Source organism: Cygnus atratus, chromosome 3 (genome assembly GCF_013377495.2).
Source record: "Cygnus atratus isolate AKBS03 ecotype Queensland, Australia chromosome 3, CAtr_DNAZoo_HiC_assembly, whole genome shotgun sequence".
In the NCBI taxonomy this organism is placed as follows: Eukaryota; Metazoa; Chordata; class Aves; order Anseriformes; family Anatidae; genus Cygnus; species Cygnus atratus.
In genome coordinates, this window is record NC_066364.1 from 58,224,991 (window position 1) to 58,246,571 (window position 21,581).

General features: G+C 37.6%; 1 protein-coding gene across 1 annotated transcript in view; it reads left to right on the forward strand.

Annotated features, from left to right (window-relative positions):
* Window positions 1–19,402, forward strand: part of LAMA2 (laminin subunit alpha 2) — a 380,546-nt gene extending 361,144 nt beyond the window's left edge. Inside the window, exons 58-66 of the mRNA XM_050709562.1 lie at window positions 1,687–1,863; window positions 2,673–2,883; window positions 8,200–8,312; window positions 10,029–10,218; window positions 12,698–12,853; window positions 15,657–15,810; window positions 16,179–16,309; window positions 16,928–17,150; window positions 19,237–19,402. Coding sequence (XP_050565519.1) covers window positions 1,687–1,863; window positions 2,673–2,883; window positions 8,200–8,312; window positions 10,029–10,218; window positions 12,698–12,853; window positions 15,657–15,810; window positions 16,179–16,309; window positions 16,928–17,150; window positions 19,237–19,394 — 1,513 coding nt within the window. The 3' untranslated portion in view covers window positions 19,395–19,402. The remainder of the gene's footprint in view (window positions 1–1,686; window positions 1,864–2,672; window positions 2,884–8,199; window positions 8,313–10,028; window positions 10,219–12,697; window positions 12,854–15,656; window positions 15,811–16,178; window positions 16,310–16,927; window positions 17,151–19,236) is intronic.
* Window positions 19,403–21,581: the final 2,179 nt, after the last annotated feature.

Here is a 21,581-nt window from a genome sequence, read left to right on the forward strand (position 1 = left end):
TGCCTATCCAGTTCTGTCTCAGACTTGTCTGAAAAAAAAAAAAAAGCATTTCATGTATGAAAATAGGCCCCTTTTCAATGAACATTTCCAATACTTGGTTTCTGTCTAACATTTGTATTTTTTTAAGGGAGAATATAAGAGTTCAGTATCATTTTGCAGTAGAAAAAAAAGTGAGGTTATCTACCAAAACCTGATTTTTTTGCTATGACTTAGGGATAAAGACTACTTCTGAAAAATCAAGCTACTTACTTATAGATACACAACCTGGATTTAGATATCTAATTTTAGTCAAAGGTGCTTGAATAGTTAGGTCCTGGTATTTATTTTCTCTTGACCACAACTGTAACATATTTGAAATTAAAACTGCACTTGATAGATCATATCAAAGTTTATAGATACAGATGCATCTTCTTTGTGGTCTTGATTCTCTCCTGGCTAAACTCTATTAAATACAGTCAAACAACATAAAGAAATTATGCCCAGTAGCATTCTACAATCACCTTCAAAAATATGAAGTTCTCATCCATCCTTTGCGACTCAGCTCACCTTGAGCTGGATTTGCTCAAAAGTTAAAGATTTTCTGTTTCATCCTTCGATTGTAAGTTATTTCAAAGGCAGCAGTTAATTTTTTTACCTCATTGTTATACCTCATTTTGTATGTTAGCCATCAAAATTATCTATTGTCCCTCAGTTCCACAGACCTTACATTAACACTGCTTTCCTAGTATACACAATGTATGGCTTGGAAAAGTATTTTTTCACTTTCTGGCCCCTTTACAAGGTTTCCTTGTAAATGTGGTACAAACCTGCAACATTTGCATTTCAGTAGCTTTGACAGGAAAGAGCACTCAGCTTTTCTCTCATATTTGAATTCTGGCCTTTACCAGAACAATATTTGCCATCACCATACTTACACCTTTCCTGTTTGCTCTTTTATTCATTTCTTGGATTGGCTTGATCAGCCAGTACGGCTGTGCTTCTGAGGCCTGCTGGAAGTATATTTTACCTCCTTCTGTGGTAGGCCCTTAACAGTGTCTTCTGTGGGAGAGCTTTGTATCTTTTAACTTGTAACATATGCCTTACCCATGAGACTAAATTATAGCACTTGCATCAGAGTGTGATGAACAATTCTTCTGCTCTGCCATTACCCCCAGGGAAAGAAAAAAAAAAAAAAAGAAAAGAAACACATCACTAGATCTTTTAAAAAGTGTACAGTATCTGCAGTTGATTCCTGCAATCAGAGCAGTCTGCAGCATTGCTTGTCCACCTGCAAGAAGATAATAACTTGTACAAACCAGGAAACAAGGAGCCAAACAAAATGCGACCCCATGCTGTTCCTATCCTGCTGAGGACTATATTTATAATGCAATACAGCAGACTTGGCTCCCACCATGTCAGTGCTACACTACAAACCACTTCTTCCTGTTCAACCAAAGACTGATATTATTGCCTCTCCACAGCACAATTTTGCTGAGCTCTGTTACAGAACCACCAAGGAAGATCAGCAGTAGCTGAAAACCTTCCAGGGGTTAACATTCAGTTAATGTGAGCAGCTAATTACATAATTTGGGTTCACTCAGTGTTATAGCTGGCACAGGAGTAAATGGGGCCTGCAAAATGGTGATTTTAATACAAGCAATAGCTGGAGTAAAATATCTATTTTTTGCTTTTAAATGTTTTTCACAGGATGTTTACTGTTCAAGTAGATGAAGACAAAGGCCAGACTCAGAGATTGCCAACAGACCAGCCCATCTCTGTTAGGAAACTCTTTGTGGGGGGCATTTCTTCTCAGTTTCAGATTGCACCTCTCAGAACCATACCAGCATTCGAGGGCTGTATATGGAATCTCGTCATCAATGCCGCGTAAGTCTCACAAATGACAATAAATGTCTGGTTAAAAAGGTCTGGTTAACTGCCTTGGCTGTCAAAAGAAACTTCATTTTTGCAATGAATCATAATAACAGCAAGCCCTAAAACATATTCTATTTTCTTAATACGACCTTGCTTTCTTGTCTGCAACATGCACTCCATAGGACATGCAATTAATTAGGTGTTTTACAGACAAGACAACATCCGTCTATTTAACCATAAAATAGACCAGAGAAATCAACAGAAACACTGTGGTAAGGCTCGCCTCAGTGATAGGTATGTATGGGGTACTATTTTAAATAACACTGATCTCCAAGATTAACCAAATTCTGAGAACCACCGTGGAAATTAATTTGCTTTGTGGAAAGTGCCTTCCGCAGTAATTTGGAAGGAACATTTAAGTAGAAAGAAAAGGTACAGTGAATAAAGTAAAATCACTATAGAAAATATTCACATAAATCTTTCTTTCACATAACTCAAGAACTTAAATTGGGATCTCATCACCCCACACTCCATCACTGTACAGCAGAGAGAGAAGGACAGCCCCACAATGTGATTCAGCCTACCTAGACAAGCAAAGCTTGCCAATGAGGGTGCCTGTCTCTCTACACTGACTGTAGGAAGGAAAGCCAACTGCAACTATCACTTCTAATTTAAGTGTCTCACTTCAGTACCTAAAACAGATGGGATAAATCCTGGCTGTTGTGTCATTTGAAGTGAAATTACTTAGCTGTTTTGTTAAAATGGGTGGTAAAGAAGCAGAAAAACTAATGACAAACCTTGATTTCTTTGTGTGTTCTCAGCCCCATGGACTTTGCTCAATCCGTGTCCTTTGAAAATGCAGATATTGGCCAATGTCCCTCTCTAGAACCAGAGGTTAGGCCACCTGAGGATGAAGATAAACCAATCCACTCAACAGTCCTGATCCAACCTGAGCCAGATGGGGAGAAAGAAAAACCAGGAACGCCTCCTGATAAAACCTCCCCACCTCCTCCAACACCATCTCTAGCTTCAGCACTTGTAAGTACAGATCACTTCACTCAGGTAAAGCTTGAAAAGTTTCTCTTACATGGCAAAAATTAAAAACCAGCCACCAAGAATAATGAAGTTTGTTTTTTGTTTTTTGTTTTTTTTTTTCACAAAAGTAGCAACAATTCAGCATGATATTGTAAAGAGAACACTTTGTTGCAGGTCAGTAAAACCTGTGGATAATAGAAAACTGGTTGATTGCACTTGCTTGGATTATCACAACATTATTTTAAAGAATGATGTAGAATTCCCTTTGGCTTGCATGCTTATCCCTAAATCCTCATACTTCGGGATGTAAGCCTACCAATACCTGGTCAGGGTTGCAAAGGAAATTTTCCTGTAGGAAATCCCAATCATTACAATATTTCTTGTGCTGTTCTTTGAAGCACATGCTAACCGCTAACTCAGTGACAGGATAAAGAAATAGGTAGACCAGAGGTGTTTGATATGACAATTCCTCTATTGCTATTTCATAAATTTTGTCAGGAGACTTAATAACCAAAACCCCAGTCAGTGCTGAACTGAGCTCAATGGTAATTGCCAGAAATTTTAAATTGCTAGACAGCAGCAAGCAGTCATATACAATGACATTTAAGAAGGAATTTCTATCACACATGTAGCAGTTTTACAAGTTGATGCAACATGTTACTGCCCAGAAAAGATATAAACTTAGATATCTAAATATTAAACTGGATAATATATCCACTGGAGTATACTCTTTGGAGAAAAATCCTCTGCATTTTGTTACCTCTGTATACAAACCATGGCTTTATACACTATGTAGTTCGGTATGGATGAGATTTCCAAACAGCGTGAAAGGACTGCACATTTCACGGTTAGGAGCTTATTTACAGTACCATAATTTACAGTACTATGAGATTGTTTTGACAAGCTGACAAATCCAACATTTAATTTCCATTTTTATATATATCAGATACATCAGAGTCAGTGAATTGGACAGTTTCTTCCCAATGGGCTTCCCAAGATCTTTTAACCATTTGGGGATGAGCTTCCACACTGGATGAAAAGTCAGGATTAAGCAGGGATGTTATCCAGTCTGTCAGCTAGGGAGAAAAGAACATGAATTCACTTCATCAGTCATTCCTTGTTACCTGACTCATTTTCAGAATTCATATCTGGTTTTCCTTGAAAATAGGCAGGATGTCTAGCAATGTTTTCCTACCAACATAATGGTACAAAAATTAGGACAAAAATCTCTACTCATTAAGATTAATTTATATTTGAGATTCATGGCCACCTTCACTGGCCAGATACGTGTGGAAGAACAGCTTGTCAGGCACTACTGAAGTCTCCAAAGCCCGTACAACCACCTGTGTACCTGGAAATGGGAACTAAGTGGTCAAGATAAGCAAGCTCCATCTTAGTTATTACCTAGCTCTTAGCCCCAGAATAGTATGTATTGGACATTCATGCTTTAGGGCAGCATTTTTGATTAATTCCCACAAGGTGGAGTAGTTGTAACTTTCTGTTTAGAGTTAAAAGTAAGCAAATATTCAGCATAGTAAGGCTATCATACAAAGATAAAGAACCATGCAACAAGGTGAAAAGGATTAGCCACTCTTAATGGTCACTGTTATGAAAGAGCACAGTCAAACTAGCAGATATTGCCCCTTGATCGAGCATTATTTAAAAAAAAAAAAAAAAAAGAAAAGAAAAGGAAGAAGAAAAGGAAGAAGAACCTGTGATCACAGAATCATAGAACAACTTAACAACTTGGATTGGAAGAGTCCTTAAAGATCATCCAGTTCCAACCCTGCTGCCATGGGCAGGGATGCCGCCCACTAGATCAGGTTGCCCAGGAGTATCACTTATAACACTTACCTAGTATCTAGTTCAGGGAATTGCTGTAGGGTGACTGGCATCCCGGCACTGTTCTCTGCAGGGGTCCTCATGTTTTGTGTATTCAGGGGATGTCTATCCCTCACTGTGAGTTATCAATCTCCTTCCCGCACTCTAGAGGTACAAGTAGAAATATTTGCTGGGGAACACTTAACTCTGAGCAACATCCCCATCTCTCCCACTTCCCAAGCAGAATGTTGAACACAGACACCTCTCTAACTCTGTAATTTACAACCAAACAGATGAACCAGGCAGTGTAAAAAGAAACAAGGAAGAATAAGAAAGCAAGTCAGAAAACGAGAAGAATATTTTCTATTTATTAATACCAGAAACTAGTCTCGTTATAACTAGGTGAGTTTTGTATAACATATTGAGAGCTGTGATAACTTGAAACAGGTGTTCAAAATAAAAATCTAAATAAAATACCATTATTCCACTTTCTTGTTCAGAAAAATGAAACAGTTTTAGTATTTAAAGACCTGTTTTTTTTTTTGTTTGTTTGTTTTTTTTTTTATAAGGCAAGCTTGTGGACCATTTTTACATTTATCTAAGTTCTCCAAAGTATTTTTCTGGGGAATGTTAAAACAAAATAATTAATTGTTGTTTAATAATGAGATAATGACAGTTATGCAGAAGCCCATTGAACAAAGACTGTATATGGAAAATATACAGCAACAAGTCATTTCTATGTAAGAAGCCTAAATAAGGTATCTGTTTTATTTAAGTCCTTTTAGGAGCTCTTTTAGATCTCCACTATGCATCTCCATGGAGAGGGGGAGGGGGAGTTTAATTCCAAATGGAAAAAAAAAATCCTCTACTAGAGGCGAGACAAGATCTAGAAGTACAACAGTTGGGAAATGCACTGGTCACCAGTCTGCTGCTGCTGCTTGCTATGAGTGCTAAAATGTTTCTCAACTGAGACCAGTGCTTCGGTAACTGCTGCTTCTGCTTCATGTTATTCACTACTTCTCAGGACTCGCTTGCCACTGAAATGAAGAGCGCCAGCATTACGTCTGCATTTGACCCCATGATGGTATCTTCCAACATTTTTCCAAGCATTACTTCATTGCTTTGTTAACACTATTTGAGGAGCTGTGGGTACTGTTTCAGTTGTGCTACCTTTTTTCCTACTTTTTCTGTGATTGCTAATACAGCATTGTTTTTCGAGAATGTGTGACACAGTCCACCAGTGGGCTTTTCTGTTCTTCATTTCCACTGTGATTCACACTTAGCTTCTTGACTTACCAGTCAAGTCCCTGTCACCTGAAAAGACTGAAGTAAAGTGCAGCTGAAGTCTTGAGACTCTCAGGTAATATGGGAGATTATTAAGCAGACGCATTTAAATGTAGTACACCTTAAAGCCATTACAGAAAAAAACAAAGCCAGGATATTTTAATATGGATTGATAATCCATGCTTAGTTGACAGTTTTATGAAGGCTGTTAAGATGGCTGTCCTTAGCTGAAGTGAAAGCAGAAATAGGCTTGCGAATAAAACCTGGAATTTTTTTAAGCACGCCCTATTAAATGATGAATGCTGGCTTTTACTGATCAGTATTTATCCATAATTAATCAGTGTATGCTTGCTATGATTCCAACCATTGCAGATGTGTCTGGCACGTTCCCCACATCTTGCACATCCTTACAGTTCTGCTGGGATGCAGAAAAACTGCAGTGTTCTCTGGGAATCAGCTGCAGTGTCAGGGCCAGACATTTCTCTAACAAGCCAATCTAGCAGGCAATTTAATGTCAGAATGTGTCCTCTAACCATGCAATATGCCACAGGAAAGTAGGTGCTAGTTAATTTTTCAGTTCTTTCCTGTCATTCCAGCACCAGTAGTTAATCCTGATCTCAAAATTTTAGCAAGTCCGACTGTTACAGAATATATATATATAGTGTGTATATATAATGTATATAGTATAATAGCGAGAGAGAATTATTACTATCATAGTTGTGCAGTTGCATGATAAACTTGTAAATATTAAAATAACTAAATAACTAAAAACTTCACCCAGCATTAGGAGAATAAGGTTTATTTTTCTATTTGATGATCACTGGAAGACTGTTAGCACACATTCATAACTTTGTTTGGTCCTGCTGAATTTTCCATGTTTTTTTTCTGTCATTGCACATTGGTGTGTACTTGTCGTAATGCATGATGTTCTGCTCTGTCATGTTCCATACAGAGCATTATTGGGGAAAATTAATTTTAGAAGTTCTCTTCATTGTTGTGAAGGTCTTTGTGACGTGTGAAAGCAAAAAATATAACACTACTGAAAACCTGAGTGAGAGGGAAAAAGAAATTTCCTCTTTGTATTTGAAATCTTAGTGGCTGATGAGTCATTCATGACATTTTCAAAATGTTTCACAGAAAGAGCTCTTTGTCTGCAAAGCAACTCACCTTGTGCTTTGCAGGTCCCTGCTGAGTCAGGGCTCAAATAACAGATTGTCACCAACCCAAAATGATATCAGCTACAGTGCTTAAAAACAGAGCTTACAGCTATGAAAGTTGTTTTTTTTTTCCCTGTAGTATTGTTGTCCTAGTAGTGTTGTGTTAGACCCTCTGAGCAGTTTCTTCACAATACTCTCAGTGGGAGGCAAAAGCTAGACATGAGTAGGAGCTGGTAATTACCATGGTGTCCCATTGCTCCAGGCACCCACATACAAGAGCTTTTGGGCTAGAGATTAGAAGACCTGGTCAGATTAAAAAGGAAAAAATATACTGGGCAGAAGATATTTTACCTGTCATTGTTGTATCACTCTAAGTTTAATAAAAGTGAAGCAGACAGGGAGGGGTTTCTTCATTTACGCCCTGGGTAAAGTATCTGCATTAGAGAGCTCAGGGAGTTTGACAGTTGTTACCTCTATAGGTCAGTCTGCTTTTTTTATTGTTGGTGTGGGTCTTTTAACAGCAACAGAGAAAACAACAGCATATTAAACAAATAATACAATTGTAAAAAATATAAAGAAGTAAAATGAAGACTCACTGACAGGTGCAAGGTCTGAAACTATTTTTATCTCATTTTTAAGTTGACTAGTTTTCAAGTCAACAGCATAGCATCCCCTTCAAGTTTAAGTCTTGCTTCATTCCTGTAAGAGAGCATCCTACAGTGTAAAACTCAGTTATGCGAGCAAGGAGGACACTAGAAATCACTTAAGAATCTTGTAAATGTCCACTGATTGCATGAAAGCAGCAATGCTCGTATATTACTTGTATTTGCTTTTACAACCAGCTTAATGAGCTCTGCTTTTAAAGCAAGTTCCTGTCATACTGCTTTATAACTTCAGCTTGTGGGATGAAACATCAGCATGCCAGAAAACTGCAGGGCCAGTGTCTAGACTAGGAGAAATAGTCTGATTCCTGAACAGCTGGAGGACTTCCAGCAGGTACACAGCTGAGATACAAAATACGAAGTTTGTATGAGCACTGTATATTTTGCAGGATTCCTGTGCTGCTGACACAGAACCAGCCATTTTGGAAGATGGCAAGCAATTTGGTCTTTCAAGGAACAGCCACATTGCCGTCGCATTTGATGACACCAAAGTGAAAAACAGGTACATTGTTTTATTTCAGTAATGAGCTTTCATGGAATAATATCAAAATAAAATTCAAAAGCTTCTCCCACAGTTATGGACATAATCTGAAAAAGATCGTGTCCCATGGCTAATTCATTTCATTACACAAACATAGATAGTGTTAAAGCATGAAATCTAGGCAATGAAGTGTCCACCCAAGTAACCGTCACAAAAACAGTTTACCTCTTTTTTTTTTTTTTTTTTTTTTTTTGTAAAGGTTTGTGCACATGCAGAACCTAACGAACCTAGACTGACTTAAAGAAAAACAAACAGAAGAATGTAATTAGGTCATCCAACAGAGTTCATAGGTTGCTTTTTGGAAGGAAGTTTCTAGGTTCAGCAACTTGACAATTTATGGTAATAAGCCAACCTTTTTTCTTCCCTCTCTTGCAGTAGTTAAGATTGGGCATGCACAGCAAACATGTGAAATGACATTGCCCTCTCGAAGTATAATTATACATACATATCCACACTGACATGCAAAGGAATTCCCAGAGCTTCTTCTAAGAAGGATGTTTTTTTTTTTTTCAATGGGTTTGCGAGGTTGTAACTTGTTAATTGCTCATTTTTGCTGTGAAGGCACATGATCATTAACAAATGTGCTATGCCACACCAGTAAGCAGTTTTGCTGCCTTACTAATTTACAGGTCCATCAGCTTCACGCTCAGTTGTTACCTACACAGATGCTGTACTGTATATTTTCATTTATGCTAATTTTACAAAACTAGGAAAACAATTAAAAGAAAAATATAATCCTATGGTCCTCGCATGTGCTCTTTTCAAATAAGAATCCAGGTCTGTCTGCTTTCATGCAATGATTTTTCATGTTCATATAATCAACTGCTTTCAGGTACTAACTTTGCAGCTCAGCTAGGGCTAGGCTAGTGATCTGCTGCCAGTACAACCTTTGCATTCTGATAATCTAAATCATTTCCCAGGGTCCATTTCCAAGGTTCTTTGATGTAAGAAGGAAAGACTCACAAAAGCAATAAATGCATCCTGCGTGGGGTGGGGCCTCATCCTCACTGTCAGCTGTCCTACCTGTGTCAGTGCACGCATGGGGCTGGTAGCTTCAGAAGGGGAGGCTGATTGTAGGGGAGGTTTTCAGCATTACCAATCAGTCAGAGAGGTCAGTGGTTTTCACAAGAGAGCAGACTTCCTCAGACACACCCCCATATTTTGCTGGGAGAAATCAAAATTAGCATTTAATATTCCAACTGTAAAGTCTTCCCTCTGCATCTTTATAACTTTGGTAACCTGTCTTCAGGCAATACAACTCATTAGAAACTAAACATTTGCTGACTGTCACTACAGCTGTCTCTTATTTGTGAGCATTGTGTGTGTGGAAGATGGATGACACCTCTGGAATTTTACAAATGTTGGGATTTTCTAGCAACAACAGCTGCAGCTGAGAATTGTATCTCCAAATACTTTGCCAAAGTTGCACTTCTGTATTTCCACAGTAACAGGACTAATGAACACTCACATTTCAGGGATCAGATGTGTATGAAATGCAATGTATGCATGACCAAATTATTTTTCTTAACTCTGATGGACAAGTAAAATAGGCCACTAACTGTAAAGTTTTGTTAGAGGAATGCAAAAAGGTAAAGTGGATAATTTTATCTACTGATAATTTGTCTACTCTGAATATCTTTTCTTTTGCATCCATTTTCTTGCTTGTTTGATTTTCAGACTTACAATTGAATTTGAAATCCGGACAATGGCTGACTCTGGCTTGCTGTTTTATATGGCCCGCATCAACCATGCTGATTTTGCTACTGTTCAGATAAAGAATGGACTGCCTTACTTCAGCTATGATCTGGGGAGTGGAGACACCAACACAATGATTTCCAGCAAAATAAATGATGGCCAGTGGCACAAGGTATAATAGTCTCTAACGCTAAATTACTTTCTGTAATGCTAAGAGAGAGCTTTGTTTTGCCTTAAGATATTTGCAGAAATATAGTTTGTACAAGCTAACCTTTCAACTAGACATTTCTGTAGTCTGCAAAATTTGTGCTTTGAGGTGCAATGTTAAGTACACAGTATGTATTCTAACAAAATAAGTTGTTGTTGAACTTCGAATTTTCTCCTTCAAGAAGCATGTATTTCTGGACATATTTAGAATATGTTCCATGTATGGTAAGGAATTGCAGAAAATGTTCCTTTTTGCCTAATAGGACTCTAGTGAGTATCACCTTGTTGTGTTTGAATACATCTTTAAAGCCAGTTGTTTATATGTTAATAATGTCACTGTTCAGCCATAATGCTAAGAACAATGGAAAAAAATTAACATTTAAGTAATTTTTTCTTGCATTATTAATTCATTTCATTACGGATTAAATATGATACTAATGGATGTATTTGGCTTATGTGACTTCACAAGATGAAGCATTTTTCAATATATGCAATGCCTGTGGCTTTTGGATGGTAAGGAAAGGAACAATATCACAGCCATGATGTTCAGTATTTACTGGGCCAAGAACAACAAACACGTAGTATATTCATTAGGTGAAATAAAAGCTTGAAGGCACCAATAATGAAAAATAAAAACACGTAACTATGTATTCAAGGTATATGCTATAAGAGACATTACATTTTGGATAGATATTTGGATAGTCACCGTCCACATCTCTATCACCAAACAAGAATAAGTCTAATTGCACTTTCCATTATGCTCTTAACACTCCCTCTTGTTAGTCATCCTTGGTCTCTCTCTGCTTCATTTCCAGCTGTTCCACAGGAATTTAATTTTCACTCTATTATTATTATTATTATTATCATCCAGGAACATTCTGATGCTACCAATTGTTCTAAATGCAAAGTGGTTCATAATGGGAAAAAAATAAAGCTATAGAACATTAAAATAATGTAGAACATTATTTTATCTATTTTACTTAATGTCTGGGAACAGTAAACTAGTGTGCCTTTATGACAGACCCTCTATAAATACAGAACAAAGATGCGTTTTACTCTTTTAGCCCTGTTTTCTCTATATTCTAACTAGAGCATGTAGTTTTCAACGCAAGGTTATGCTCCTCGAGCGTGCAACTTGGCACTGTGTGAGAGATGGACCCTTGTAGATCCCATTTTTACAGGAAAGAATGGAGACAAAATCTAAATTCACAGCTCCCGAAAAGCAAAAGAAAATCCATTTTGGCATGGGTGGAAGGAAGGCAACCTCTTTTATTAAAGACCACACTTTTTGTTTCTAAGAAAGCGGGAGCTTTACTTAAAATAACCCTTTTGGTGAGAACCGTTTCTCCACTTGAAATGGTTTAGGTTGAAATGTTTCCTTCAGGCCTACAGAAGCTATGGCACTGATAAAACCCTCCTTCCAGGCTTCATTATTGTGCTACTTCATGTTGCTGCTATCTCTTTAAGTCCTCTGTAAGACTGTCCATTCCCATTTCCTTTCTCACTCACCAAATCCTCCTCCTGCTCAGGGTGTAACTATCCATCTCAGATTCATAGTTGTGTAGAAACACCAGGTTCAGTCCCTTGCCACCTGGGCACCCCTCGTCAGTATTCAGTTATTCCTCTTGCATGACAGATGTGCTGCTACATTGAAGCAGAAACAGCCACGTTAAAGAAAAGCCAAAGAAAAATAGTTTGTTTCTGCTCCTCCTCTGAGCTAACTTCTGTTCTGTTTAGCAATCTGCTGTGATAATGTGTGCTACATTTTACCTTTTATCCCTTTTTTATACAGATACATTATTATACTGATTTGTAGAGACCTCAGTATAATCTTTGGACAGAAATTGGCCTACATTTGTTAGGGTAGATTTTCATCAACTGTGCAGCAATTGCACGTCCTCCATGTGATTCACAGTCCATTTGTCTGAACAGAAGCCTTACAAACATAGCTGGTATTATATTTACCCTAGCCTGAACTATAATCTGAGGCACATCCAAACTAGTGGAATAATAAACTCAATAATGTGTGCAAATGTTCTGTAATAAAGGTTTGCAACAGGTGACACTAACATTCAGCACGTACTGTTACCAGTACTTAACATTACTATCTGATTCTAAGAAAAAGAATATTACAGTGTGCCTATGATAGTAATAATTTCTCTTTCGAAAGGAACCCCGTGTCCTTTCAATAGTTCTGGTAAGTAATAGTCATGATGCCTCCTGACCCAAATCTAATTAAAAGGCAGACATATGTTTGCACAAAACTTTGCACACGAACTCTGTTCCATGGACACTAGCCATAACTGCTAGCCAAGTACTTCTGATTACCACTACTTTCTCACTTATTGTTATAAATTTTAGACTGTAAGGCTTGTTACAATATGTAAAACACTTTGTTTTCAGGAAACTGTCTGTAATTGTATTACATTTGCATTTCCTTTTAGATAAAAATCATTCGAACCAAGCAAGAAGGAAACCTCATAGTAGATGGCGTTTCAAACAGTACTGTTAGCCCCAAAAAGGCTGATATATTGGATGTTGTAGGGATGCTGTATGTTGGAGGATTACCCATTAACTACACAACTAGAAGAATTGGTCCGGTAAGCAAGTTTAACTAAGTTATTATACACTCCTTAAGTATGTCTTGATTGGTACTGTTATCTTCCCAGATTTGTTTTGCTTTTTCCCTAGACTGCTCTTGAATATTGATAAAATGGATCTTACTGAAGGTATACTAACTCCTTTCAGTGGGAGGATCTGACTCAGAACCCAGTTAATGTAAAGAACTAGGAATAGCAAACAGCTATTGTTACCGAAAAGTAGAAATATCCATATACTTGCATCCACTTGGATCACTACACAGCCAGAGCATAAGTTCCTGAATATCGCTTGCCTTTTCTCTAGGCTGTAATCCATCTTGCAGTGAGAGGTAATAAACAGGGAAAGCATCTCCTAAGAGAAGCAGTAGAAGCCAAAACTACCCCTCAGTACTCAGTAGTACTGCTGCTTACTGTAGTAATTGGGTTTGTGCTGTTATTGCTAGCTTAGGAGAGAAAGTATTTGAAGACCATGAAAACTCTGTTGTCCTCAAATGTGCATATTTATCACTGTTTCAGCCTAAATGCCCAGCTTTCATGCTGACGTGAAAGATATCTTGGCAAACAGAAGTTAATATCATTTTGGCCTAGAAACTCTAGGATTAAATAGGAACACTGTATTCCCTCACCCAGACCATATGGATTTATCTAACCAGATCTGAGGCACTGAAAAACAAAAGCATACATAGCTACCCAAAAATATAATTCCTAAAGCTATCCAATTATGTTCTTTGAAATACAACTGCAATTTATGAATACTAATCTGAAGAGAAAGGTAACACTAAATCCTTACCTGTTGCTCATGTCAGAAGTAATAGAGGGAACCCAAGCAGATAAATGGCTCAGTCTGGCAATAACAGTCATGTCAGATTCTGACAGTCTTAAGTGCTTTAGGATTTAATGAAGCTGTGACTTCAAATGTCATTCACAGAAGGTAAAAATCAGTGCTTGCCTTTCAATCATTCCCAGTAAAATACATCTCATGATGTATTAATAGAATATTCTGTTGTAGGCTTCATGCAAAGACTCTGAAGTGAAGTTGAAAGCATGTATTATCTTAGTCCGGGCTTTCTGCTAAACAGACATCAACCTCTTTAGACACTAGTCTAGTATGCAGTGGTAGGTGGGCTGGCTTCCTATCAGAAGACTGATACCTACTTGTTTGACATCAACAGATGTCACATTTTAGGCATGCCAAACTCTACTTTCAGCAAAATAATTTATATAGCCTGTTAGCATACTAAAGTATAACCAAGTTTGCTTTTCTATTGGGAAACTGAAATTTTGAAGTTAGAGAATGTTATCAAGTTGTCTACAAATCCTGCATTTCTATGATTGAATTTCACAGTGAAGATGGTAAGAATTGTTTTGTGGTATGGGGTTTTTTTGGTAACATAATGTTGATTTGGAGATGATTTTCACTTAGAAAAAGGTGTCTCTGAAAAATCTGACAGAAAAGCAATACATAAAGATATACAAAGAATATACTCAGCTCGGAGCTGAATATATTCACTGATATTTCTAAAGTTTCCATGAAAACTTTGTACAGGTTTGTTTAGTAGTAATAATATATATATACCACACTACATGCAGCTTTGATTTACAAGGAAAGGGATGTTTTTTTTTAAGAGGTGATTTTAGAAAGTCTTTCAAATTGCTAGTCAGGATATTATTAGAGAACGTTGTGTGCAGAATCAAAACTTCCGTCTGCAGGTGTTCCTTTCTTCTTTCTGTATTTATACATATTTTTTTCACTGTACTATATGAACTGATTTTTATTTTGCTCTTTTGTATTGCATTGCTTATGAATATGTCTTCTTTTTCTTCCTTAAAGTGCATATTTATCATTTTCCTCTCTCCCACTGTTATCAGGGATAAACTTTCCTGACACTAAGTTAGGCCTCTATATAAAGCTGAGAACCAAAAAGCAGCATCTTCATACCTTGGAAAGGAGAACTCTAGGGTAGTTCATAGAGGGGAAGATGCCAATGGCTTCCAGAGGTCCCACTGGGATGGGACCTGGGCAACCCCTCACTCCTGACCCCAGGCAGGATCTCACTCATATCATCAGCTTCAGCGTGCTCATGCCACCCACCCGCGATCACAAAAAGGTGCTCTCTGTGCAGAAGCCAAGCTGGCACTGCAGTTTGCTACCCAGCACTGAAGCACGCATACACCTGAGCACATCCCCTGCCTCCACCCAGCTCTCTGGTCACTGGTGTGGCCATTGTCAGGATGGTCGCTGGCCCTATAGAAGATTATATGAGAAAATATGTATGGCCAACAACTTTTATGTAGAGGCACAGTTCATTTCATTAAGTGCCTAAATCCATTAGCTCAGTCTTACCATGTACACCCACAGTAAAGTGATTAAAAGGAGGAGAAAAAAAGCCCTCATAAAATTACCAGCAGCCCAGAGAACTATATCCAGTATCTTTGTCTACTTGCAAACCCCATAACCTAGTCAATTAAAAAGGTAAAGTATAAGCCATTAAATTCCTGCACTGCTGATGTAATTTGCTATGTTTCATTATGCAGTGTATTATTTTATGTCCCCCATTAAACCAAATAGATGTGACTCAGATCACATCTCTGAAAAGTAATGTAATTCCTCCTCAGCGTGATTGAGATTAGATGCCAATTATAATCAGATATTAAGGATTAGCGACATAAAATTAAAGTATTATTCAGCTCCATAAAACCAGCAAAGAAAAGGTACTTTTTAGTGACAAAATGTAGGCCTTTATTCTAAGCATTTCAGTTTGCTTTGCAAAGTTATACATTTTGTTTGAAATACGGAATGCAGGTCACCTATAGCATTGATGGCTGCATCAGAGGTTTTAAAATGACAGAATCACCTGTTGACCTGGATAACCCAACTTCAAGCTTCAACGTTGGAAAGTGCTTTGTCACTGCCCAGAAAGGAACGTACTTCGATGGAACAGGCTTTGCCAAAACAGGTAGCAAACAGCAATTTTCCTGATAGGCAAAGAACAAAGAAAGAGGAGATACTGTTTTCAAAAATGTCCAGTGCTACCTAACTCCTGTTGACTGGAGGCAAAGTGAGACCAGAACATGAAAATCCCACTTACAATTTTTAATTATCTTGCCTAGGGATGGAATATATGACTTTCTAGCAAGGTCTCACACAAAGTGCAGCCACCATAACTGTTTCTTACATGATTTCAAATGAAATGGAGTGCATTAATAATGCTAAGTTATACAAGGTAACTACCTTGCATTACTGGCAATGCACTGTGTGATTATTAGGAATAATGTAATTAAGTACCTTTCTTCATTTTATTACACTTTCCCTTTTCTCTCCAAGTTGGTGCATACAGAGTGGGAACAGATCTGCTAGTGGAATTTGAATTCCGCACAACACAGATGAATGGTGTGCTCCTAGGAGTAAGCAGCCAGAAAATGGATGGGCTTGGCATCGAATTAGTGGATGGAAAAGTAAGCAGAAAGCAGTTTTAACTCTTTGTAAATATTCTTTTTAAAAAGCATCCTTTCAAAGACTTTTTGAATGCAAACTTAATACTCCAATCTCAAGATATATCAGTCAGTATCAGGACTTGCCACTTTCCATACATCCAGAGGTTCTTACACTTTTACAAACATATTCTAAAAGATTCTGTAACACTTGACTTTCCCAAAAGTGCAACATCCATACTTAAATTTGAACAGGAAACATTTTGAGGAATGCCTTCATCATTAATAACACTAGTTTCCTATGTGTATCTTTTATTTCAGTCTGGTAAACCAGTCAGTATTCTATTATTATGAGGAGCTGTTTAGAGAGTGTGTAGAAAGGGGACTCAAAAACTAAGACAAAAATGAAAAAAAAACAAACTATACAACAGGTTTGCACATTTCCATTCATTTAATATGAGTGACATGATGCAGACCCTCCCTGAGACTATGCAGAAGGACAGCAATTGACACAGAATGTTATTAAATCAGAGCTTTAGAGTGTGCAGTCTGTGTGTGCTGATTTTAAATACACAAACATATAAAGAAAAGAACTGTGTAACTGTTTTGAGAAATATCTCACTTTGATGTCATGCTTTTCAGGTGATGTTTCATGTTGACAATGGTGCAGGCCGATTCTCTGCTATCTATGAGCCTGATGCACCAAACAGATTGTGTGATGGGCAGTGGCACAAGGTTGTTGCAAACAAGATCAAACACCGTTTAGAGCTGACTGTAGATGACACACAAGTGGATGGTAACAGTCCAAACAGAGCCTCGACCTCAGCAGACACTAACGACCCTGTCTTTGTCGGAGGATATCCTGGTAAGCATTAAGGCACAAGTAATGCTTTACTTATGCTCTAGAAATGCTGCCTTGGTAACATCGTAAATGCAATTAGGACCAGTATGCTAAAGTTGGTGGATAAGAATACCTAAGTTTGTATCACTTGGCATGGATGCTTGTTTCTGCATCCAGCTGCATTTCAGAATTAGAATTTCTGCAGCACTACGGGATTCTCACCAGTCCCCCTTGCCCAGTGTCAAATGGAGATGCTGTCACAGAGGAGCAGGCAAACCTGCTGCTGCTCACAATGCACACAGCCTCCCTGTTAAAACTTTCTTTTTTAATAATCATTAGTAACAGTATTTGGCAACTTAAATTTACTGAAAGAATGCATACATACCCTTGAGGAGGCAAGGCACTGTGTGTAAATGAGCATGTAAAATATGAGGAGTTGAGGAATGTGGACAACAGCTTGCACGGAGGTGAGAGAACACCTTTTCCTGATGAATGTTTTCACGATAGAGTCTAGTGACCCTACAGTAACTAAGAAAAAAGAAACTGATCAAAATTTCCTACTCAGTAGTCTGGAAGTCCTTGAAATATCTTGTTTCTAGCAGAGGTAATTGAACAGGATCCAGAACTGGGCTGAGCTCTGCAGCTAGCTTCATCTTTCATTATGCTGACAGTGAATGCTAGTTGATCTGTTCAGAGGAAATCAACAGGCTTGTCTAATAGCAGTTTGCTTTCTGAAAACACAGATAAAGTGTTTGCAAACTGTCAATTCTGTTGTATTTACAATAAAGTTTCCCTCCAGTTGGCAAACAAAAGAACTAAGTTTGCAATGTGTGTCTGTTCTAGAACAAATTGAGATCAATAGGGGAAGACTCCTCTTAAGTAAATTCCAACATGATTTTAGGAGATAGTGCCAGAGACTGAGCAAGGATGTCAATTACTGGCTATCCATAGAAACCATTACTCATCTACTACCACTCTTCCCTATACAAGGATGCACAGGTTGCTTGAACTAGTGGAAACACATCCTATGTGAAACACTGCAATGCTATGGCCAGCCAGTCTGTACCAGCATAAAGTATTTCTGTAACCCTTAGTTGTATCAATCACATAGATATGTACTGGAGTGCATCCCTGTAGGCACTTTTTCACTTGGAAGAAGAGAGACAAGTTCAGCCATGAATTTCAAGCAATTGAGATAAAGATTTTCAGTGTTCCAGTCAAACCAACCCTCACTTCTATCACTGTCCATTCACAGTAGGATAGTTCCCTCCTTTGTTCACAACAGGTCTCTCTGCAGCCCTAATGATGTAGCAGTATTAAACGCCATCCAGCCAGGGTGATAGCAAAGTCTTGTGGCTTTTTTTTTTTTTATCTCCATTGGTTGGAAACAGAAGTGACAAGAGTGCTGAGGTGCTAACGGGCTGACTTCTCACCCCTTCCATCAGAGTGGTTCCAAAGAATGTTTATCAATATGATAAAGAGCACTTTATATACATAATTTATACATATACATAATATATATATATAGTACATTGTATATAAAGAGTAAGCAAGAAGAAGGAAAGAAAAGGAAAGGAAGAGTGTTTGAAAACTTCTTTATATGACAGCTGAAGCACATGGTTGAGGAAATGACTTTCTCAAGATACTAGGGCTAATGAAAATGGCATCACTTTTGGCCTTTTTTTTTTTTATCCCTTTTTCTCTGTTATGTTGTGGATAAATACCTTAGAAGTTGGCAGGATGAGCATGTATGTATCATACACCACTTGTAGGTAACAAACTGTCATTTGGCCATTTTGTTTCATTTACCTATTTTCCTGATTTATATAGTTTACAATGGCAGTTTAAACGTCCTCAGATTCTGCCACTGTCATGCTAGGACAGGAAAAGGAAAGAAGACTGGATTGTTACTACTACATTAAGGATTTATCATATTCACTCATAATGTTTGTCACTTTTTGAGAATATTAGATTACATAGAGCAAATAAAACATTAAATTTATATATATATCACTGGGGACATTTGTTCTTTGGCAGGACTGTTGTAGAACAAACTGAAGTATCAACTCAAACTTATCTAATTCCTTTTGCCTTTTTTTCCCTCCCTCAGATGGTGTGACCCAGTTTGGGCTGACCACTAATATCCGTTTTAAAGGATGTATTCGCTTTCTGAAGCTCACCAAGGGTACTGCTAAAGCTCAAGAGATTAACTTTAGCAAAGCTTTGGAGCTGAAGGGTGTTCAACCAGTATCATGCCCTGCAAACTAACTGTCATTAAGCTGATACGGATCTGTTTGTATAAGCACTTCAGACTAAAAACAAAACAAAAACCTATATATACACTGCATTCATAATAAAATGTCTTTATGCAATATTTGGGTAGTGTTTGTGGTATATTCAAATGGCTATTTCAAGGTACCTCCCAAACAGATTGCCAGAAGTAATCTTCTCCCTGCCTTTCATTAAGGGTGTAAAGCAATATTTTTTCCTATCTTTTTCATTGTAGCTTGAAATGGAAGTGTTTCAGCATAATTCTGCTTAGTGAGACCATGCAGGATGTTCCTTTGCTGTGGAACTTACATTCCTTTTCTGGTCTTAATACAGTGCACTTGCATACATACACACCTCTGTCCTTCATTTAAAAAAAAAAAAAAAAAAAAAGACATGAACTTACATCCAAAAAGCTTGCTTTGGTCACTCCCAAGAGAGTCATTAGAAATTTTCTGTGATCATAATATTTCCAATGAAAATTTCACTGAGAAAATGCTAAGTTTTTTGTATTCTATGTGGCTGCTGTCATGCTATGGCCTTGGAATTAAGTGCAGGGAAGGAAAATGTTTCTGCTTAGTTGGTTTATATGGCCTTATTACAGAAAAGCATTACACTTAAAATTTCTGCTGTGTTATTTGAACAGCACTGAGTTTTAACAGAGGCTATGAAGTAGAAGAATCCTCGAGATTCCTAGCATGGTACATGTTGCTAATCTTTACTGTCATCTATTTAATCAAGCCCTTAATGTAAAAGCAGCTTCCAAAGTTAGACTCTAATGCTCAATGCCGTCCATTTGTGAGGTATTCTGAAAGCAGCAGTCATCCCAGATCTCCCTTAGAGAACTTAGCGAATAGCAGTTTAAACATCAATAAGAAGAAAAAAAAGTTGCTTTCCTGATTCTCACTAAAATGCCAAATCCTGGTGATTTTCCACTGTATGTTTTAGAGGACTATGAAATCATCACTGAAGTGTGGATTATCTTTTCTATGGGTTGTTTCAAATTGTCAAACTTTACTTTTGCAAAAGTTGTGCTTGGACATGCAGAGAATACACTGTACAAATGTAAAAACTACCTACAGAAAAGACTGCTACAGCAGAAGAAAAACCTAGCAGTTTATGCTCAGCAGTAAAACAGCACAACCATGCAATTAAAAGGAAAGTGATTTTTTTTTTCCCCCACGGTGAGCTTGAATATACTTTTTCAGAATTTCTGACATGCCTGGAAAAAGGATGCATAAGATATTTGCAAAATTGTGCTGCCAGAGAGCAGTCCTGCAGGGGTACTTTGTATTTTACAAACAACCTCTTTGGCATTCAATTTTTTCTCTAAACTGCCACAGGAGAAAACTTTAAACTGTGAAAGTACATTAAAGAGATGGTAATAAATGTGTTCATTGCCACTCCAATGATTTGGGGATTCTAACATTCATCAGATACACCTGAAAAAAAAAGCATCTAACTCTTGGGAAGCCCTGAAGTAATTGACTTCAGTAAGTATTTCTAGTTTTCACTTGCAGCTGGTCCTTTAATATTAACAAACAGTTAATGGTTGTGCAACTTTAATGCACGTTTGATGTGTTCATTAAAGCATGCATTTGTCTCTCAAAACGCGTAATTATGGGAAATGTATTGTATTACTATAACTTCTACCCTTTCCTATCACGACTAACAAACACACCATAAAACATTCACGTGTTTATTTTATTATTTTTAATGTTCCTTGCATTTTACCTGCTCTCAACCATATAATATTTCAGAATAGCTTGAAAAGCTTAAGAAAAATAGGTGATAACATTTCAAAAAGTTGAATAGTTCCGAAATTCTTGTCAAATATGAATAAATGAAGCTCCAAGATTTACTTGTGGAAGGTATTATTGGGATGAATTTCACACAAAGCCTTGACAAGCCAAGCCCTTTGGCCCATCACACACACACACATTTGCTAGTTTAGAGACACATTTCCCCAGACGCTAGCTTCTATTCAGCATGTTGGATTCTTTTTAACATAAGCTTGCTTGCAAAGTATTATACATTTTTGAGACTTGAGGCCACAAGGGAAATTCAGACAACTGAGACTAGAATGCCAGGAATTAATTCCACATCCTTCCTTAGAGGCAAGGAACTGCCACTGGTCTGCTCAGCCCTACATCTGCAATGGTCTTTCACATACAGATGGCTTTGCCT